The sequence below is a fragment of the Mixophyes fleayi genome, chromosome 10, assembly GCF_038048845.1.
Source record: "Mixophyes fleayi isolate aMixFle1 chromosome 10, aMixFle1.hap1, whole genome shotgun sequence".
NCBI classification, from domain to species: Eukaryota; Metazoa; Chordata; class Amphibia; order Anura; family Limnodynastidae; genus Mixophyes; species Mixophyes fleayi.
Genome location: NC_134411.1, coordinates 7,327,573 through 7,345,374, shown reverse-complemented (window position 1 = coordinate 7,345,374; position 17,802 = coordinate 7,327,573). Strand labels below are relative to the sequence as shown.

At 39.2% G+C, this 17,802-nt stretch overlaps 1 protein-coding gene across 4 annotated transcripts; it reads left to right on the top strand.

The window, feature by feature from the left end:
• Positions 1-3,352: 3,352 nt before the first annotated feature.
• On the top strand, positions 3,353-17,544 carry LOC142103660 (uncharacterized). Of its 4 annotated transcripts, XR_012679408.1 has the most exons (4): positions 3,353-3,421; positions 7,934-8,974; positions 16,134-16,253; positions 17,293-17,544. XR_012679408.1 is itself a non-coding variant. In XM_075187775.1 (2 exons), the coding sequence occupies exon 2, from the start codon at positions 7,983-7,985 to the stop codon at positions 9,003-9,005; it is 1,023 nt and encodes a 340-aa protein (XP_075043876.1). In that variant the 5' UTR covers positions 3,353-3,421; positions 7,934-7,982; the 3' UTR covers positions 9,006-9,258. The 4 variants fall into 4 exon arrangements, 3 of the variants coding, with proteins under 3 accessions (XP_075043876.1, XP_075043878.1, XP_075043877.1); XM_075187775.1 differs by lacking the exons at positions 16,134-16,253; positions 17,293-17,544 and having other exon boundaries at positions 7,934-9,258; XM_075187777.1 differs by lacking the exons at positions 3,353-3,421; positions 16,134-16,253; positions 17,293-17,544 and adding an exon at positions 3,433-3,576 and having other exon boundaries at positions 7,934-9,258.
• Positions 17,545-17,802: the final 258 nt, after the last annotated feature.

The following is a 17,802-nucleotide window of genomic DNA, read 5'->3' as shown; positions in this document are numbered from 1 at the left end:
TATGCATGTTTGTCTTTCTGGACAGTCTCTATATTTTTACTATCTGGATCCAGAAGTATATGGTTATATTTCACTCATTATTCCACAAGCACTAATATTACTGAGGAACTGTATCATTCTAATTATTTGATCTGTGTTGACATGTTTTCTAATTTTTGCATTTGTCATATGTGATATATTAAACCTATATCTATTTTATACTTGGGAGTTATTACTCTTCCAGCGCCATTATTTTCCAATTTATTCAAGTACTTTAGGGTTTCAATAGACCCTTAATGAGCAGCAGGAGAGTTGATAACACCAAGTATTAACACAAGGACTATCGTTTAGTATTTTTATAGTATTTGAATATTGCATTACCATTTATTTTATGTTATCCATTTTGGATTTTTTAATTTACATTTTATTATTTTCCTACCCCTAATAGCGCCGAACCTAAATCCTGTGGTGGGATATTGTTTGCTAACACAGATCCAGATCCATTTCCGGGACTGCCGCGCGAGTGAACAGCAGCAAGTATTACTTAACGCTGCTGTATTAAATGGAATTTTCTCCTATTTATGATTGGTACATTCCGGATGGACACAGCTTTCTTTATCAGGTCTTAAAGGCCACTGGAACTATATGTTAGATATAGATAGTTAGATATAGTCCTCTAAGTGTATTGCTCGGCAGAATATTGCATGTTCAAAGATATTAACACTATGCAATGTAGAATGTAAATCTTGTTAGAGAAAACTAGCTGATCATAAGAGTTTACTTATACAACTTGAGGACGACAGAAAAAATCTACGAAAAATGTAGGGAATGGAAGCTTTTTGTTTAACAGCAAGTTTTACTTGTGTAGCTTAAACACACTAAAGCCTGATAAGATGGATCACAAGTAAAAATAAAGACTTATTTACCAACTATATATATATATATATATACCAGGTGTCCTTGTTCTTTACGTTGTAAGTTGGCCTCCACGGGCTGAACACACCCCCTTGACTGACCACACCAACTCTTACAGTTGGCCACACCCCAATGTAGTGGGCCCCTATCACTGCATTCCCCCGGTGGGCCCTTCATGCCCCAGTCCAACACTGCATACCGTCACTTCTAGATTTCCAGCTCGACCAATGGTACTAAGTGTAAGATGACCTGAGTCTGCATAGTGACTTGAGCTTACACAATTTTTCATGTGCAGTACAAAAATGCATTTTTGCACAGAAAAGCCACTTGCGTCCAACTCTACAAGAGCCTCTTTATCACTTACAGCTTCTCATGGTCAAGTCAATAAAGACTAAGGGCTAGATTTACTAAGCTGCGGGTTTGAAAAAGTGGGGATGTTGCCTATAGCAACCAATCAGATTCCAGCTTTCATTTATTTAGTACCTTCTACAAAATGACAGCTAGAATCTGATTGGTTGCTATAGGCAACATCCCCACTTTTTCAAACCCGCAGCTTAGTAAATCTAGCCCTAAGACAACTAACTGTATTCAGCCTATACAAGGCCCTGTCTCCTATCAAGTTTTTCACAAGCAAACTTTGGATATGCGTTTGCTTGTTCGCTGATTCCTAACCATCAATTTCAGCTTTGTAACCCACAACCTGTCCTCTGCACTGCTGATGTTGTCTGGTGGTTCACAATCCTCAGTGATAGTGCCCTACAGTAGTAGCGTGACCCCAGCTAGGCAGAAAACAATTTAAGGGCTAATAAATTATTTTCCTATGTTTAGGCACGTACACAGTGCCTGCTATGTGCAGACAATAGTGGGGCTAATGTAGGGTTGGGTGCAGGGGCGGATCTAGAAAATTGCTATACCCAGGGCGATTTAGGGGGGGTGATTTAGGCCCCACCCTCTTTTTTGACATCCAAGGCTGCCGGCGGCTGCGCACTATGTGCAGGTCCGCTCGGCAGTGACAGTGTGCTGCCCGGCTGCTATGATTGTGTTTAAAACACAATCATAGCAGCCGGGCAGCACACTGTCACTGCCAAACGGACCTGCACATACTGTGCAGCCATCGACAGCAAGTCCCTGCTAGGGGGGGATTGCCCCGATCGCCCCCCCCCCCCCCCCCCCCCCCCCTGGTTCCGCCACTGGTTGGGTGTGTATACGTTTTATTTGCATAAAAACACATTTAAGTACTGCATATGTCGCATATTACCCTTACTACCACCTCCACTGTGCGGCCACACCCACACATCACTGGCCACACCTTCGGTAGGATGGCACTTTTCACAATACTTTGATACCTTGACAATTTTCAGCCCCAGGCCCATGTGGCCCTTAATCTGTCACTGAATGTCCTAACACATACTTGCCAACTCTGCCGGAATGTCCGGAAGACTCCCGGATACCAGGTAGGTCTAGTCCGAAGAGTATGGCAGCCTACCGCATCTGCCCACTTCCTAGTGAAGTGGGCACAATTAGATAAAAAATGCGGCGATTATTTGGCCTCGTCCCCGCTGTAAAAGTACGCATTTGCTTCATTACGTCAAGTGGCGGGTCCAAAATGGCGTGATCTGCATAGGTCCACCCCAGAAGCGCCGACCTCCCCTACGCAGCTCCCGGACGCCAACGTTTGAAAGTCGGCAGGTATGTCCTAACAGCAGCTATGCTGAAGCACTGTCAGCCACCTGCTCATTGAGACGGCCGTCCCACCCAATTCACTTGGAAGTGGACGGGGTCTGGAAGAAAGGCCTTTACTGTACTTCAATAGTAGACAAGTATGAATAAATATAATAGGAAGTTGGACAGATTTTTCCATCTCTGCACACCCAGGTGCATTTCTAGGCTGCATCCAGGTGCTGCAGTACAAAACCAAGGTGTTTAGTGGTGTGCTGTGGCTGTACTTCATAAATCAGCTCCAGAGTAGTTATAGCCAGGGCATGACTATAACTAGGCACATTAGACATTGTAGCCCAGGGCACTACAACATCTAGTAACAGCTCTGGTTATAGCAAATACATAATTTTAATATGTACACAAACACAAAGTCACTATGGAACCCTGATCCAACCACCTAATTTATTATGTGAAATACATATTTATTGAATAGGAATAGGAATTGGGGAATATTCAAAACACTTATCACCTAATGCATTGTGTAAGATCCCACTTCTGCACCTAGCACTTAGCAGTGTCCCTGTCACCTACATATTCCCTATGACCAGCCACACTACGGTGCCAAGCACACATATAGTTCGCTGTATGTACACTTCTATACCAATGATGGCATTTTGCCGCGAATAAAACAGCTGAAAGAAGAGAAAACCAAATCCTGCCAGCGGGGCCACACAGATCAGCCGGGTATCGGCCGGTTGTGATTGGGTAACCGTTGCCAAGGGATGCCGGCGTGTGACAGGGCGGACCGGCCATCTTTTGTGTGTCGGATCGTGTGGAGGCGGCGAGAGGACGGCAGCGAAGGAAGCGGGTGAGTGATCGCCGAGGACGGGGCTATCAGGGCACGGCAGCGCCGCAGAGAGGGAGAGCTCATAGTGATTGCTGTCAATATCGCCTGCAGAGACAGAGCGTTGTAGGGAGGATGACAGGAAGATACAAGGAGAGGAGGGAGATGACATTGGGGAGGTAGATAAGGATTCAGCGATGGAGATACAAATAAGAAAACTTAGGTAGAGAGATGGGTAGAACAAAGGAGGGCGGGGAGATACCTGGAGCAGGAGAGGATGGGAGCTGGATGCAGATAACAGGGATACTGTGAGAAGATGGCACAGAGAGGAGGAAACACCAGGATGCTGTATAAGGATTAATACAAATATGGGATCGTTTTTATAATTGTGTGAGAGAGAGAGAGAGAGAGAGAGAGAGAGAAGGGTAAGATGATGAAATAGAGGAGGTGGGAGAAATGTCATATAAAACAATACAGTTTTATTGTTAGTAAAGTGATGGTATGTTACTAGTTATTAATATTACACTTCAGATGTTATTTTCTTGTCAGTGGTGCACACATTGTATGTGTCTGTTCCTGGGTTGCCATATTTCCTTCAAATGTACTATTTTATAAAATATTTTTGAAATTAGATATTCCAGTTAAACATGCTACATATGTAGGGTTCCAATTGGCTAATCCTAAAATCCAGGCCACACATGCCATTCAGATTTACGTCCTTGCTTTACTCGGTCCTTGCATTATTTTAGTCAGCACCTGCAGTAACCAGTTAAGTGTTCCCACTAAGTGGTATACACCAGTTGTACTTTACTTAGGTATGTAGCTATCCTACTTTCTAAGTATATCAGTGTATTTACCAAATTGATTACTGTCTGTGCCCTACACTTCTGTATTGATTCAGTAGGATGCAAACTGTTGAATTTTCAACTACAAAGTGTTTAACACCACCTCTGAATCACATTACCTTCTTGAATTTTATCCATTGCTGTTTTATATGAAGAATCATTAACTTATGTAGTATCCCCTGTCTAGTGCTCTTTCTGGTGCCTATTTATCATTCTGTTTTACATCAGGGGTCAGCCGCATCTTTAAGTAAAGTTGAAATATATTAATAGGGCAGTGTTGGCTAACCTGTGACACTCCAGGTGTTGTGAAACTACAAGTCCCAGCATGCTTTGCTAAAATATGGCAGCTTATTGCTCGAAGGGTATGCTGGGACTTGTAGTTTCACAACACCTGGAGTGTCACAGGTTAGCCAGCACTGTAATAGGACATCGCAGCAGATATCGTACTGCCCTTTTCTTCGAATTCCAAAGCAGTCCCCATCGATGTCTAGAGGGACTGCTATTTTGCACAGTTTAACAAGTTCAGAAAATCAAAGATTCGCAGAACTTGTGCGATGGCTGACACCAGTTGAAGCTGGTGTTAGTCATTGAAACCTATGGGGAGAGCATTGCGGAAGAGGGATCTTTGGATCCCTCACCCCAACTTACCTGCTCTCCCCTCCTATCACTATGGCAAAGGTGGCCACTTTGCGATAGTGACCATAGAGGACATAGGAGACAGGTCTTCACAGGAACAGCAGTTTTTCGTGACTGTTCTTTATAGTGAAGATTTTTTTTTTAAGTTAGAACAGGGGTCAGGGAACTTTTTTACTTTTTACCCCCAGATATATTTAGCTACGCCGACATTACCCCCTTGATTTGAAAGGAAGGAAATCATATATTATTAATTATTGGAATTCAAAATTTTATTGAATCTATTCAAAATTTCTTTGAATACTTCAACTTCAAAACTTCAGGTTTTGGAGAAATTATGTTGCTTCATTTTTCATATGAGAGCATCAATATTGGGGCATTTTGATGTCAGAGCATTTTGGATACAGTCTTCAGCGTCCAATCGATTTCTCTGTTTTTATGTTCATTAGAGTGGAAAATCCTTGTTCGCAAAGGTAGGTTGTTGCAAAAGGCAGCAACTTTTTGACTGCCTCCTCATGTGCAATTTTGAATGCCTTTGCAACTGTTGACATCCAAAAATATGACAGATCTGCTTTGTTTTCAAATGCAATACATGCTTTATTATTGCATCGAAGCTCAAGAAGTGCCTCTGCCAACCCTTGAGGCTCTTCTGGTACAACAGCAATTTCACATTTAAAGGGGTCTATAATCCAACTGACAGCATGTGAATCGGCAGCATTACCCCCAGGAATGTCATTTTTACCCCATTTGGGATAATTTACCCCTGTTCCCTGACCACTGACTTAGAAAAAGTTTTTTTATTGAGTTTGTAAAGTAAAGCAAAACAAACATAACAATGTATCAAGTGGTTACAATCAGTAATATCAGAAATTTGTACAATTAACATTGTTGACATATAACAAAGATACCATACAGAATTAAAAACATAATCCAGAAATAGATAAGGTAGGGAGCAAGGGGGGAAGGGAGGAGACTTATTTAGAGATAAGCTGCATTTCAAAAGGGCACACTTGGGAATATCAGAAAAGTAAGGTTCCCGGAGCCTGAATTAGCTACTAAGGATCTTGGAAAGGACGATGTTCCGAATAATATTCATACCACAGGAACCTCTTAATGAATGGAGAGGACACGGCAGTGGAATATCTGAAACCAATGGTTTCCATTTCGTAGCTGCGTTGTATTTTGGCAGTCATTTTTGAAAGGGATGGAGGCAGTGGATACTTACAATGTTGGGCTGTAGCTGCCCTAATGGCAATGAGTATATGCCAGTTCTAGGGAAGATCATCACCATCATCTATTTATATAGCGCCACTAATTCTGCCTGTCCCATTGGAGCTTACAATCTAAATCCCCTAACACACACACACACACACAGACCGAGAGAGACTAAGGATAATTTAACAGCAGCCAATTAACCTACCAGTGTATTTTTGGAGTGTGGGAAGAAACCGGAGCACCCTGAGAAAACCCATGCAAACACGGGGAGAAAATACAAACTCCACACACATAAGGCCATGGTCGGGAATTGAACTCATGGCCTCAGTGTTGTGAGGCAGAAGTGTTAACCACTAAGCCACCGTGCTGCCCATAGATTTGTGATAAATAGTCACGATATTTCAATCCTTATCTTTGCGGTAAGGATTGAAACCGATTGTGTTGAAAATGCAGTTATTAATAAATATTCCCCTATATGACTTAAATTGCTGTCCTCTTCTTACATATTCCAGTCATACTACACTTCGTATGCAGTTTCCTCTTTACTCTTTCTTGGCATTCAGTTCAATTCACTTATACACATACAGCTCCTTTCCAGTTGAACAGTTTTTATGTCACTTGCTCCCTGTCCATGACCACACATTGCCTTGAGGATAGTTAATTCCTAAAATACAGTTTCCATATGGTGTAGGTTCGTTGCACTTCCTTATGTGTTTTTATCAGATTTGTTTAACTTTATTTAAGAAATCTTCATTAGCTGCCCACTGGTTTCTCCCGTATTCTGAGAAGGTCAGTGAATGTTCTATACTCTAAGGGGCATATTTAAGAAAGCACGACAGTGCTTTTAACGGGTCATTAAGGTGCCTCCTGTCCTCCGCAAATTTATTAAGGGTGCATCGCAGCAGATATCATGGATATCTGCTGCTTTGCATTCCTCTTCGTTTTTGGGAGCAGTCACCATTCAACAGAATGGTGACTGCTCCTGGCCGCAATCTAACAAGTCCCGAAAAAACATTTTTTTCGGGAACTTGTCATGTTAATGTACGCCATCATCGGAATGGAAGAAATCTAATGCTGTCAGCTCTGCTCCGAAGAGCAGAGCTGGACAGCGCATGTGTGGAGGGATCACATGATCCCTCCCTGTCACTCAGCGCTCTCTCTCTGCAACTATCGTTGCAGAGACAGAGAGGGGATCTGTGTGCACATGTCCAGTTCTTGGAACTGGACATGCGCAATTGAAGAATGAAAAGAACGAGGAGAAGACCTGGAGGCAGCGCTTCCGAAGAGGGGGGTAAGTATGTTTTTTTACATCACAGAAACAGCAGTTTTTCGGAACTGCTGTTTCTGTGCAGGGCTGTACATAAATGTGAGAAATAGTTCAATCCTTATCATTGCGATAAGGATTGAAAACTACTTTTCACTTTATGTGAATATTGATAAATGTGCCCCTAAGTCACTATGATGCCTTCAGGCACCATTGTATGGCATGATTTTGTTTTAATGTTTTGAAATATAAATATGCAGGCTCAGTACAACCCACTTAGCTTATATAACTGTTGTGGTAGATCGTAGTTCAAGATTGTCTTCATCTTTACATTTTCTGGTCTCTACTTCAGCCTGTTCCATAAATAAGTATATCACAGAAACAACAACTAGCAGAATTGAGACCCTGGTACTTGTTGTGAAATTCATAAATATCGTCTGCTTCTGCTTTTTTTTAAATAATGAATTACAAATAGTATATTGGGCTTAAAAGAACATTAATATTCAAAGAACAACAATGATCAAGTATTGTTTAATTCATAAAGTGTTGTCTATTAATTTATTGTATTTGTGTTTTTAGCTAAAAGGGGAAGAAAACATTGGTGTAATCTCAAACACTACCCCAAGCCATGGTGAAGATTTTTGTTGGTGGTGTGTCACCATCGGCTTCTCCTGAGGAGTTAAAGAAGCTTTTCGAGAGGTATGGTCAGGTGAATGAGTGTGACATCCTCAAAAATTATGCCTTTGTCCACATGGAACGTGAGCAAGATGCCCACAGAGCTATAGGAGAACTGCACAAACAGGAGTTTTATGGTTCCCATCTCACTGTGGAATATGCAACGTCAAAGATACGCAATGCCACCAAAATATATGTGGGCAATGTCTCAAGCAGGGCCACTACATCGCAAGTGAAGGAGTTGTTTGAGAAGTTTGGCAAGGTGGTAGAATGTGACATTGTCAAAAATTATGCTTTTGTGCACATGGCCAAGGAGAGGGAAGCCATGGATGCTATTTTGCACCTTAATGACACACCTCTGGAGGACCAGAAGATTTTTGTCACATTGTCCAAGAGCAACAATGCCCCAAAGAGCTCCAAGTTAGCCTCGGCAACTGTAATGGCAGCTCCAACAGCCCCACCACCGCCACCTCCTCCGCCACCACCTGCTTATTACTTTCACCGTGGACGGCTGCCACCACCCCCACCTCCCTTCTCACCATTTCCACCTCGTTCTTGGTATGAGAGGGAGTACTACGAAAGGTACACGTATGACTTCTATGACAGAAGTGGGCTTGGGGCTCGAGCTACTTATGACAGAGCCCTCACTCCAGCTGCGGTGGTGGCTGCAGCGGCTGCAACCCTGCCTGCTGCACCTGTAGCTGCTGCCCCTCCAGCTCCACCATCAATAAGTGCAGCTTTGGCTCCTGCTTACAGGGACAGAAGCCCTGTAGGGAGAAGAACAGCAGCAGCTGCAGCAGTAATGGCACAGTACGCTGATCCCTATGGCGCATCTCAAGCCTACAGCCAGAGTTACAGCCAAGCCTACGCCTCTGCTTTCTCCCAGTATAGCTTGGGAGCAGCAGGCTACAGTCCCGCTGAGTACTACGAGAAATATGCTAACGGGTATGCAGGCCAGTACAGCCAAACTTATTAAGCCACACAAATCCACCTACACCTCTCTTTTCCCAGTCTGCTTCTTCTTTTACTCTCTGCAAAGTTTGCAAAGAGAGATGAGAGAAGTTCATTCACAGTTAAGTGACTGGTGGGATTTAAACCTCTGTCAACTCCAGTAAACATAACCATCATGAGAAAGGGAAGCAGCAAATGGGAAAATGGTTAATATACTGTTTAAATGATGAAAAAAGGTAGCTTATTAAATTTGCTCTCTATACTGTGGGTTACAGAGACTAAGATGCTAGCACGTCTCTCCATAATTATGAGTCAGTTCACTAGGGTGATAAAGCGATTTTATATATATATATATATATATATATATATATATATATATATATATATATACATATATATATATATATATATATATATATATATATGTATATATATTATATACATATATGAATACATATGTGTATATATATATATATATATATATATATATACATATATACACATGTATATATACACACACACATATGTATATATATGTATGTATGTATATATATATATATATATATATATATATATATATATATGCACACACCTTGACCAACTTCCTGTTTTTGTTACATTTTTTGTTGTGAGAAGAATTAGGAAAGACATCTGAAAAATATTGATTAGGCGCTGTAGATGATACAATAAGGTGGACACTATCATCAGCTCTGTGGGTTAGATAATAAACTGGTGGGTTGGTAAAATAATACACAACATCAGGGCTAAGCAGCCTTTGATCCAAATGAGTTTTGCCAGCTAATGACGGTTTAGTATGATGTAGTTATTAAAGTGCCATTTTAACGTAATACTATTTGAGATTGTATAAAGACAAAGTTAGCACATGGCAAAGCTCAGCCAACATATTGGAAAACATATTTTTCTACAAGACACAAGGAATGTAAGAAAAGACTTTGAACGGCAGACCAGTCTGCTGTAGGAAGCGGCAGGATACAGAGGATGGGCAATTTTCTAGGTCACAAGAAGTAACACAATGGGACGGGGAAAACACATAATGTAGGGCTTGGTGAAGTTTTAGAATGGAAGATTATAAGATCAGTAATATGTACATATTGTAGTGCTGAACAGTGTCTCATAGGCCTAGTTTAACAAGTCAAGTAAAACATTTAGGTATAACATATATGACATGAAAACAATAACGTCTATTTATTTTTAAGTTAGAAACACAGAATAAATTTAAGTAACATAGGTTCAAAAATGCACTCATGCAACATATGCAGTTCCTCAATAGAAGCAGAGAAGGCGATGGAATAGATGAACAGGCTTGTGCCTACGGTCCGGAGAGAGTGTTTTCAAAACCTTTACAACAATCTATTCTTGCATTAATTTCACATATAGCGTAATCTGATATTCATGTAAGGCATAGTAATAGTTACAAACGAAGCAACACAACGAAAAATATATATATTTTTTTTATTACAGATTTAATTGCACACTATACCCCAAGCCATGATATTTAGAATAGCATAGTTAAGTGCTGGGATTTCTTGTTGGAATATATTACTTAATTCTCCCAAAATACCATTTCTTTTTTATGCAAACCCTGCTGATCCACAGTTGTTGCCCTGGACTTATTATAGAAATGTCTTCTTACTGGCGTGATTTTTGTTGTACTGCCACTCCTGAATAGGGATAATAGACTTATTCCTCCAAATCTGTCCTTTATAATCCAGGGGGTAAATGAATTAAACTGCAGATTTTGCAAGTCGCCGATATTCCGCGACTTTGCAGGGGAAATTTAAAACGGCAATGTCTTTAAAGGCAAGTTTTGCCCGTTTAATACATTTACCCCCAGACCTATCATTTAAAAGAAGGCTGTGGTTAATTAGAAAGGGGATTATGTCAAAGGTCAGGTTGCTTATTGCTGCTGCAAATCAGTTTATATTCACTATTAAGGTACATTTATGAAAAACTGGTGCAAAAATAAAAGGTGCTGTTGCCATTGCAAGATTCTGGGATCTTTCAACAGCGGTCTAGAAAATTAATGCATTACAGTAACATCCCATTAGTTGGTTTAAGAAACATCATCTTTTTCCATAGAATCAGTAGAATCAGTCCTCATATACATAGAACTCTATCTGGAAATTGCTTTCTGAAAACTGACTCAAAGCAGTGAGAAAGACGAGTAAGAGAAGTATAAATTGAAGTGAGGGACTAGAAAATGAGGAAGAGGGAAAGTCAGTCAGTTTATGGTAAGGACGGGCAGCAGAACCTCATCATGTTTATACAGCCTGAGATCAACACAGTTTAGTTATATATAATAATTCAAATACCGGAACAGGTCAGACAAGCCAAAGTCAAAACAGTGGAAAAGCCCCAGTGAGTTAGGATAAGATCATCAAGCACAGACAGGTTTGTCTGGTATGTATAATTTGTATATTATATTTAATTGGCACATATGCGGCATGTGTCCCTTTGTGCACATTGTCCACTGTGCCTTTGGCTCTTCATGTTAAGACGTTCATAAATGATTGCCTGGGTGGACACACAGTTGAATAGATGCGTGCACTGATATTATTCTGGTACAGATAAGGAATATTGTATAAAATTAACACAATATGAATATGTTTGATGGATGGCAGGATAGGAATTAGGTATATAACATTATAAAATATGGAGGACAATTGGACTGACCATGATTGGTAATAGTTTTCATAAGCATTCCTTGCATCCAAAAGAGCGACAGTTGGTATATATGAAATTACCCAATTTATAGATTATTGTAAAGGTTCACATCATTTTTCCAAAAAAAGACAGTGAATGTTGGAGCAATTGAATATGAAAAGTGCAATTTTTATGTCATATTTATTTAATTAGATTCTATTTATCTAGCAGTAGAACTTATATATAGATCAGATTGCATTGGTTGGTTAAATTAAATTAATGGACATAATTGTAAAGTGAAACACCAAAATATAAGAATACTTACGTTTGAGCAACAGTCATCACATAAATATTGAAAATAATGTTTGCAAGGTTTATAGCTACTTGCAGTTGTAAGTGGTTATTATGATAATATATTGAAATGACAATAAAAATATAGAAAAAATGCACAAAGGCCATAAAAATAATGCACATTTTCAGCAATCACACTAGGAAATGCGAAACTAGCCTTGCTGGCATGTAACCTTTAAAAAATATCTTATTTCCCCAAGATGCTTTAACAAATTTGCCTACTTACCTGATTTTAAGTATGAATATTATGACATCCCTGCATTCTAAGGGATTTTAAGCGTAATAAATCAAGGGGAAAAACAGTAAGTGACAATATAAATTATTTCTTAAAAAGTGGTTTGTAGCATTCAAATGAAATCCATAAACTTCAAGTACACATCTGTGAGAATGAATTTGCTAGAGTATATTGCACGCACATAACAACTTGATATGTTATCCAATGTAAAAAAATATTTAAATCATTTTAGAGTAATATACAACTAGCAGGATTATTTAAGAAGGCAATGAAAAAGCTAAGAGTAAGCAGATTTCATGTTTTCTCCAGCACAATTAGCACAATTCAGCAACAATAAGTTTAGGAGCTGCATAGTTTGCTAATTATCCTTAGCATTTATATTATACTTGCCTATTTTCCTGAAATGCACAATGCCGTAAATGAGCATTGCACTGCAGGGGGTGGGGCAACCACGCCCCGTCCAGCACTTGCTACTTGACCTCCAATCCGGTATCAGAAAGTAGGCAAGCATGATTTGTATCCTATTGCCAATTATGCATACTTTTAATTTCAATTACCATTACTTCTTTTTAAATTCACTATAACTATAGTTGCATCATTATTTGCAACTTCCTGTGAAAATATTAATCATTATTTGCAAATCCTATTCCTAGCACCTTATATGCTGGTGTTGGAGTTGAGTGTTTCTTATAGCCTATTAAACACACCAGATAAGCTTGGCTATACATCAATTTGGACATTGCCTGTAGCATTCAGAAGTGTAAAACACAATAGCAATCTAGGGGAACGCTCATAAAGTACATAGTACACTATATTGCAAGGAAACTTTCAGTCTGTGAAAGCGAAAGTCTATGCTTTTAACTAGCATTGGTTTTCAACACCGCTATGCATGAGCCCCACAATTTAGAACTATTCAAAGTTCTCCAATACATAAAAAAGACTTGTTGCACCCAGATTGCTAGACAAGTTTATTAAATGTTCCTGTTGGTGTACAATCATCATCACCATTTATTTATATAGCGCCACTAATTCCGCAGCGCTGTACAGAGAACTCACATCAGTCCCTGCCCCATTGGAGCTTACAGTCTAAATTCCGTAACATACACATACACCGACCGAGAGAGACTAAGGGCAATTTAATAGCAGCCAATTAACCTACCAGTATGTTTTTGGAGTTGTGTTGTGTAATATAATATGCCCTCCAATATAGCCTATATGTGTGACCCCAAGTCCCCCAGCTAATCCATACTTCTTCAGTAGTGCTCCATAGGAGAGCTAAGGAAGGTTTATAGTACTTGTGTTTTCACCGCAGAAACAATTAGGAGGCTGCCAATCAACCCAGATTCAGGTAACAGGGAGGGTTACCTGGGGATGACTGCACTTATTGCTATGTTAGCATGTTATATTAGGGAGAGATAGTTCAAAAGTAGGAATCCCCTTTAGTCTGCAGAACACACAACCAGCTACACTTAGCACCCTTAAAAAATACCTGTTGCAGATTTATTTTCATCTGTTCACTTCTACCTTTTGAGCACATTTGGGTCTTGAGATCACCCAGATACTGCAAGTGACGAGAGCATTGGCATACCTCTGCAGTGAGAGCAGTAAAAGCACATACAGTTTTACATGCATTAAGTTCTCACGACATTGAATAAATGACATTAGAATTTTTGAATGTATATTTCATATAATTCTAGAGGTAGTAATATTTACACGTGTAAACTCATTGCACTATTTACATTCACAGTTGCAGATTTCAGTACCCATTTCAATGGATAGGATTAGCTTTTTTTTCTTTGTGATTTATTTCAATGCACTAATTGCTTTAATGTATAGATTCAGTGTTATAGAGATAGCTGTACAAAGTTTAAATGTATAAGTAACTTTAGCTTATTCATAAAGAAATAATAGACTATGTGTAGGATACAGAATGCTTAGATGTGTTAAAGGATCATTTTTATATTAAAAATAGGTAAGTTATGTTTAACTAGAATTTATGTCAATGTTTTTGATGTGCACATTACCAGTTTTCTGATATTTATTACATAAGGCTTAAGTGGACAGATGTTTTCCTTCATGGTAGATTTAATATCAGATATCTGAATGCATCATAAAACACAATTGAGGTCTGCTATAAAACACACATAATGCCCCCTATAGTTTTATTTTAAGAGGTTGTTTACTTTGATGCAATATCTACCTTCTTAAGCAACTGTTTCACATCCCTCCTGTGTCCAATGGCAAAACAGTAGGGGTCCTTCTCCTGTGGACTAGTATCAAGAGCAGAGAGCTGTCAGCACTGGAGAGCAGGTTTGGGTGGGAGATTCCTGTCTGCTAAGATGGAAATGAGAAGGTGAATGTGACACCTGATTGGACAGATATTTCAACTATCCAATCCGATGCTGCATTTAGTACACACCCTGTGTTCTAATAGATCAAATGCCTGGGTCCTCCATGGCTCCTCCTGCTGCTTATGAGAGTGTAAAACAGCATAGTCTAACAACTGATATCAGTATCACGTGAGTTCCCTGGGCAGGGATCCCCACTGAAATGCTTCACAGGAGGATATTTGCTAAGTAAGGGTGGGGGTCTTAAAGTGTACAACCCCTTTCATTGATTTTACCCATGTAAAATAATAAAACGGTAATCAAGCCAACATGTTTCTTGAAAGTATTTTAATTGGAAAAAAATTGAATAGACAAAATGGTTGATGCTTTTCACTTCAAATTATTGTGACTGTACCACTTGTTTTAGCAGTTACATGTATATTGTGCATGCTATATTTCTCTAATACCGTTTCTATCAAGCTACATCCTGGTTTGCTAAACATCTGACTCCTCTATCGTTATTGCCGAAAATTGTTTGCTACCCTCCGTCTACGAACCAGGTTCCATCCCTTTCCTCATCCTTATTTCTCCCTTTTCTTTGAACAAGAGTTATCCATAAATCACAAGACTCCGACGATAAGATGCAATAAACATATTTCCGGAGGATACTACACAGTGCTTTTCCTTTCCCGTGACGCTGCCTTGTTTGAATATGACGTTGCATCCGATCTATGTCGAACTTTCTTCACCGTTTCTCCTATTACTGTTTTTATTTTTCCCTTCCTTCTGCTTGTGAATGTAGAAAACACAAGGTCATTCATTCTTACTCTCCAGGCTATAAATTGTTATATTCTTTATACAAGGGTAGCCATTGCCAAGTAAATGGTGGTACATGTCTCATCAAAAAGTACATTCCACCTACACACAGTGAGGGCAGCCATTTTGTGGTATGAACATATTTTCAAGAGAATGCAGCCTGTCAGTTCACTGGTACTGACTGAGGTACTTCATGACCAATATTCATGAGACAAGACTGATATTTCTGAGATATTGTTTACTAGTTAATTGATGGACTACATTTTCATGAATATTGGTTCACTACACAAAATGGCTGCCTCAAACGTGTGTAGTTGATAAGTGCACTGTAAATTCTTAAATAAAAGTGTAATTTAAAAATGTCAAGCAAAATAGCCACCCTCGCCTTAGGACCAAATTGAAAGGACCTAAATATCCTTAAACAATTTCGTATGACATTAAAATGTACTATACTTTTACAAGCATTGCACAATTATCGGACTATAAATATAGATTTGTTTTGTTTGTATACATAACAATCAGATTAAGAATGAATGGACCTTGAAGAAATTACTTGGCCGTTATCTATGCTATGTTGAATTTCAAGTAAAATGTGACAAATTAATATGTAATTAAATAGTTGAGTCGTGTGCTGAACTTTGTTTGAAGAATCCGTGACGCTCCTCACCCTCACCCTTCCGCTGTTATTCCGCCTCGCCCACGCTTTCTCCGCTTGAAAAGATGGATGAAAAAAAACCTACACCTTTGTCTTCTTTTGCAGACAAATCTCGAACTTTTAACCCCTTTGTCCCCCCAAAAATCATGGTTGAATACGTGAAATAGACAGCAGATAAAGTTGGGTTCTAACAAGAGGGGGAGAGTTTGTGGGAGTCTCTGAAAGGTGAGTAAAGAGGTCACTACACTGTTAATAAATCATCTGTTTGTTAGCTGTGTTTGCACAGGCGCAGTGACTTGTGATGCCTAATTATACAAGCATTTTGTTACATTGCAGTATTTGCACACACATGCAGTGACAAAGCTCCACCTTGTACATGTCTTACCACATCATTTACATATTATATGAAGCACATCTTGGATCATATCTACCAAGGATGAAGAGCGTGTGAATACTACTACCCTGACCCACAGTGGTTGGCCCAAGCTATCTACTATTATAGCCTAGTTTTTGCCATTATATACTTCTCTGAGATACTCTATATTGCCTGGTGATTCCACTGTACACTGCTCTGCGTTACAGAACACTGCCCTGTGGTTTCCTGTACCACTATACTGAGCTTTGACGCCTTTTGTTACCATGCCACTGTATACTGCTCTGTTTTCTTACATAGCGCCCTGTACTCTCGATAAGTAAGGGTGTGATTTCTACTTTATATTGCTCCGTTGTCCTATAGTATCCTGTGCCTAGATACCAAGATCAATGTACTGCCCAGTGGTCCAATACAGTGCCTTGTCCATCTCTGAATACTCCAGTGAGATCATACCTCTATATTGTTATGTGGTCACAGAATAGTGCCCTGTACCAATATAAACAGATCATTAAAATCATATAATGTGATGTAAAGTGCTTTCCACTATATACTGCACTTGGATAACATACATATTAGATAGATCTGATAATCGAGGATGTTAATATTGAAAGTTTGAATTATGCCACTGATATCAGGAATTTGTTAACACTCGTAGTTTGTCATAGAAAAATGGCAATAAAAAAAGCATAGTCATTTTATTATTAATATTTATTTATTTCTAAAGCACAAACAACTCAGTACACAGTACATAGAAAGCATTATAACAGCTATGAAATCTTAATATAACAATATTGCCCAAAAGAGCTTATAATTATCACATAACCTAAGCACTAGAAATATTACTGTTTTTCCAGATTTTTTTTTATCTTTGTTTAACTCCTGTGGGTGCAGATCTGAAAAGTCCAGTTTTCTGTGATATCCCCTCTATATCTTCTTTGGACTCCGCTCTTCAACATATCTTTGCTTTCTCATGATGCAAGGTAAAGAAACACAGATGAAAATATGAAGCCTGTCTGTACTGTCACTATGGTTGACAAGCAGATGTGAATAAAAATACAGCTAAAGTTATTGGTAAGGTGAGCAGGATTATACAGCAAGCTTTCAAAGCCAATAAGACTTCATATTTGAAAATCAGTGATACTGATAAACAGGGCTAGATTTACTAAACTGCGGGTTTGAAGAAATGGAGATGTTGCCTATAGCAACCAATCAAATTCTAGCTTTCATTTATTTAGTGCATTCTACAAAATGACAGCTAGAATCTGATTGATTGCTATAGGCAACATCTCCACCTTTTCAAACCCGCAATTTAGTAAATCTAGCCTTTAGACTTTTTCATAATAACCTGTTCAGTCCTTAAGAAGGAATATTTGGGAACTTCCATCTCCTCTGAGATCTTAC

Excerpts from the sequence above, each read along its gene's own strand:
- LOC142103660 (XM_075187775.1), top strand. The coding sequence starts at position 7,983 with ATGGTGAAGATTTTTGTTGGTGGTGTGTCACCATCGGCTTCTCCTGAG.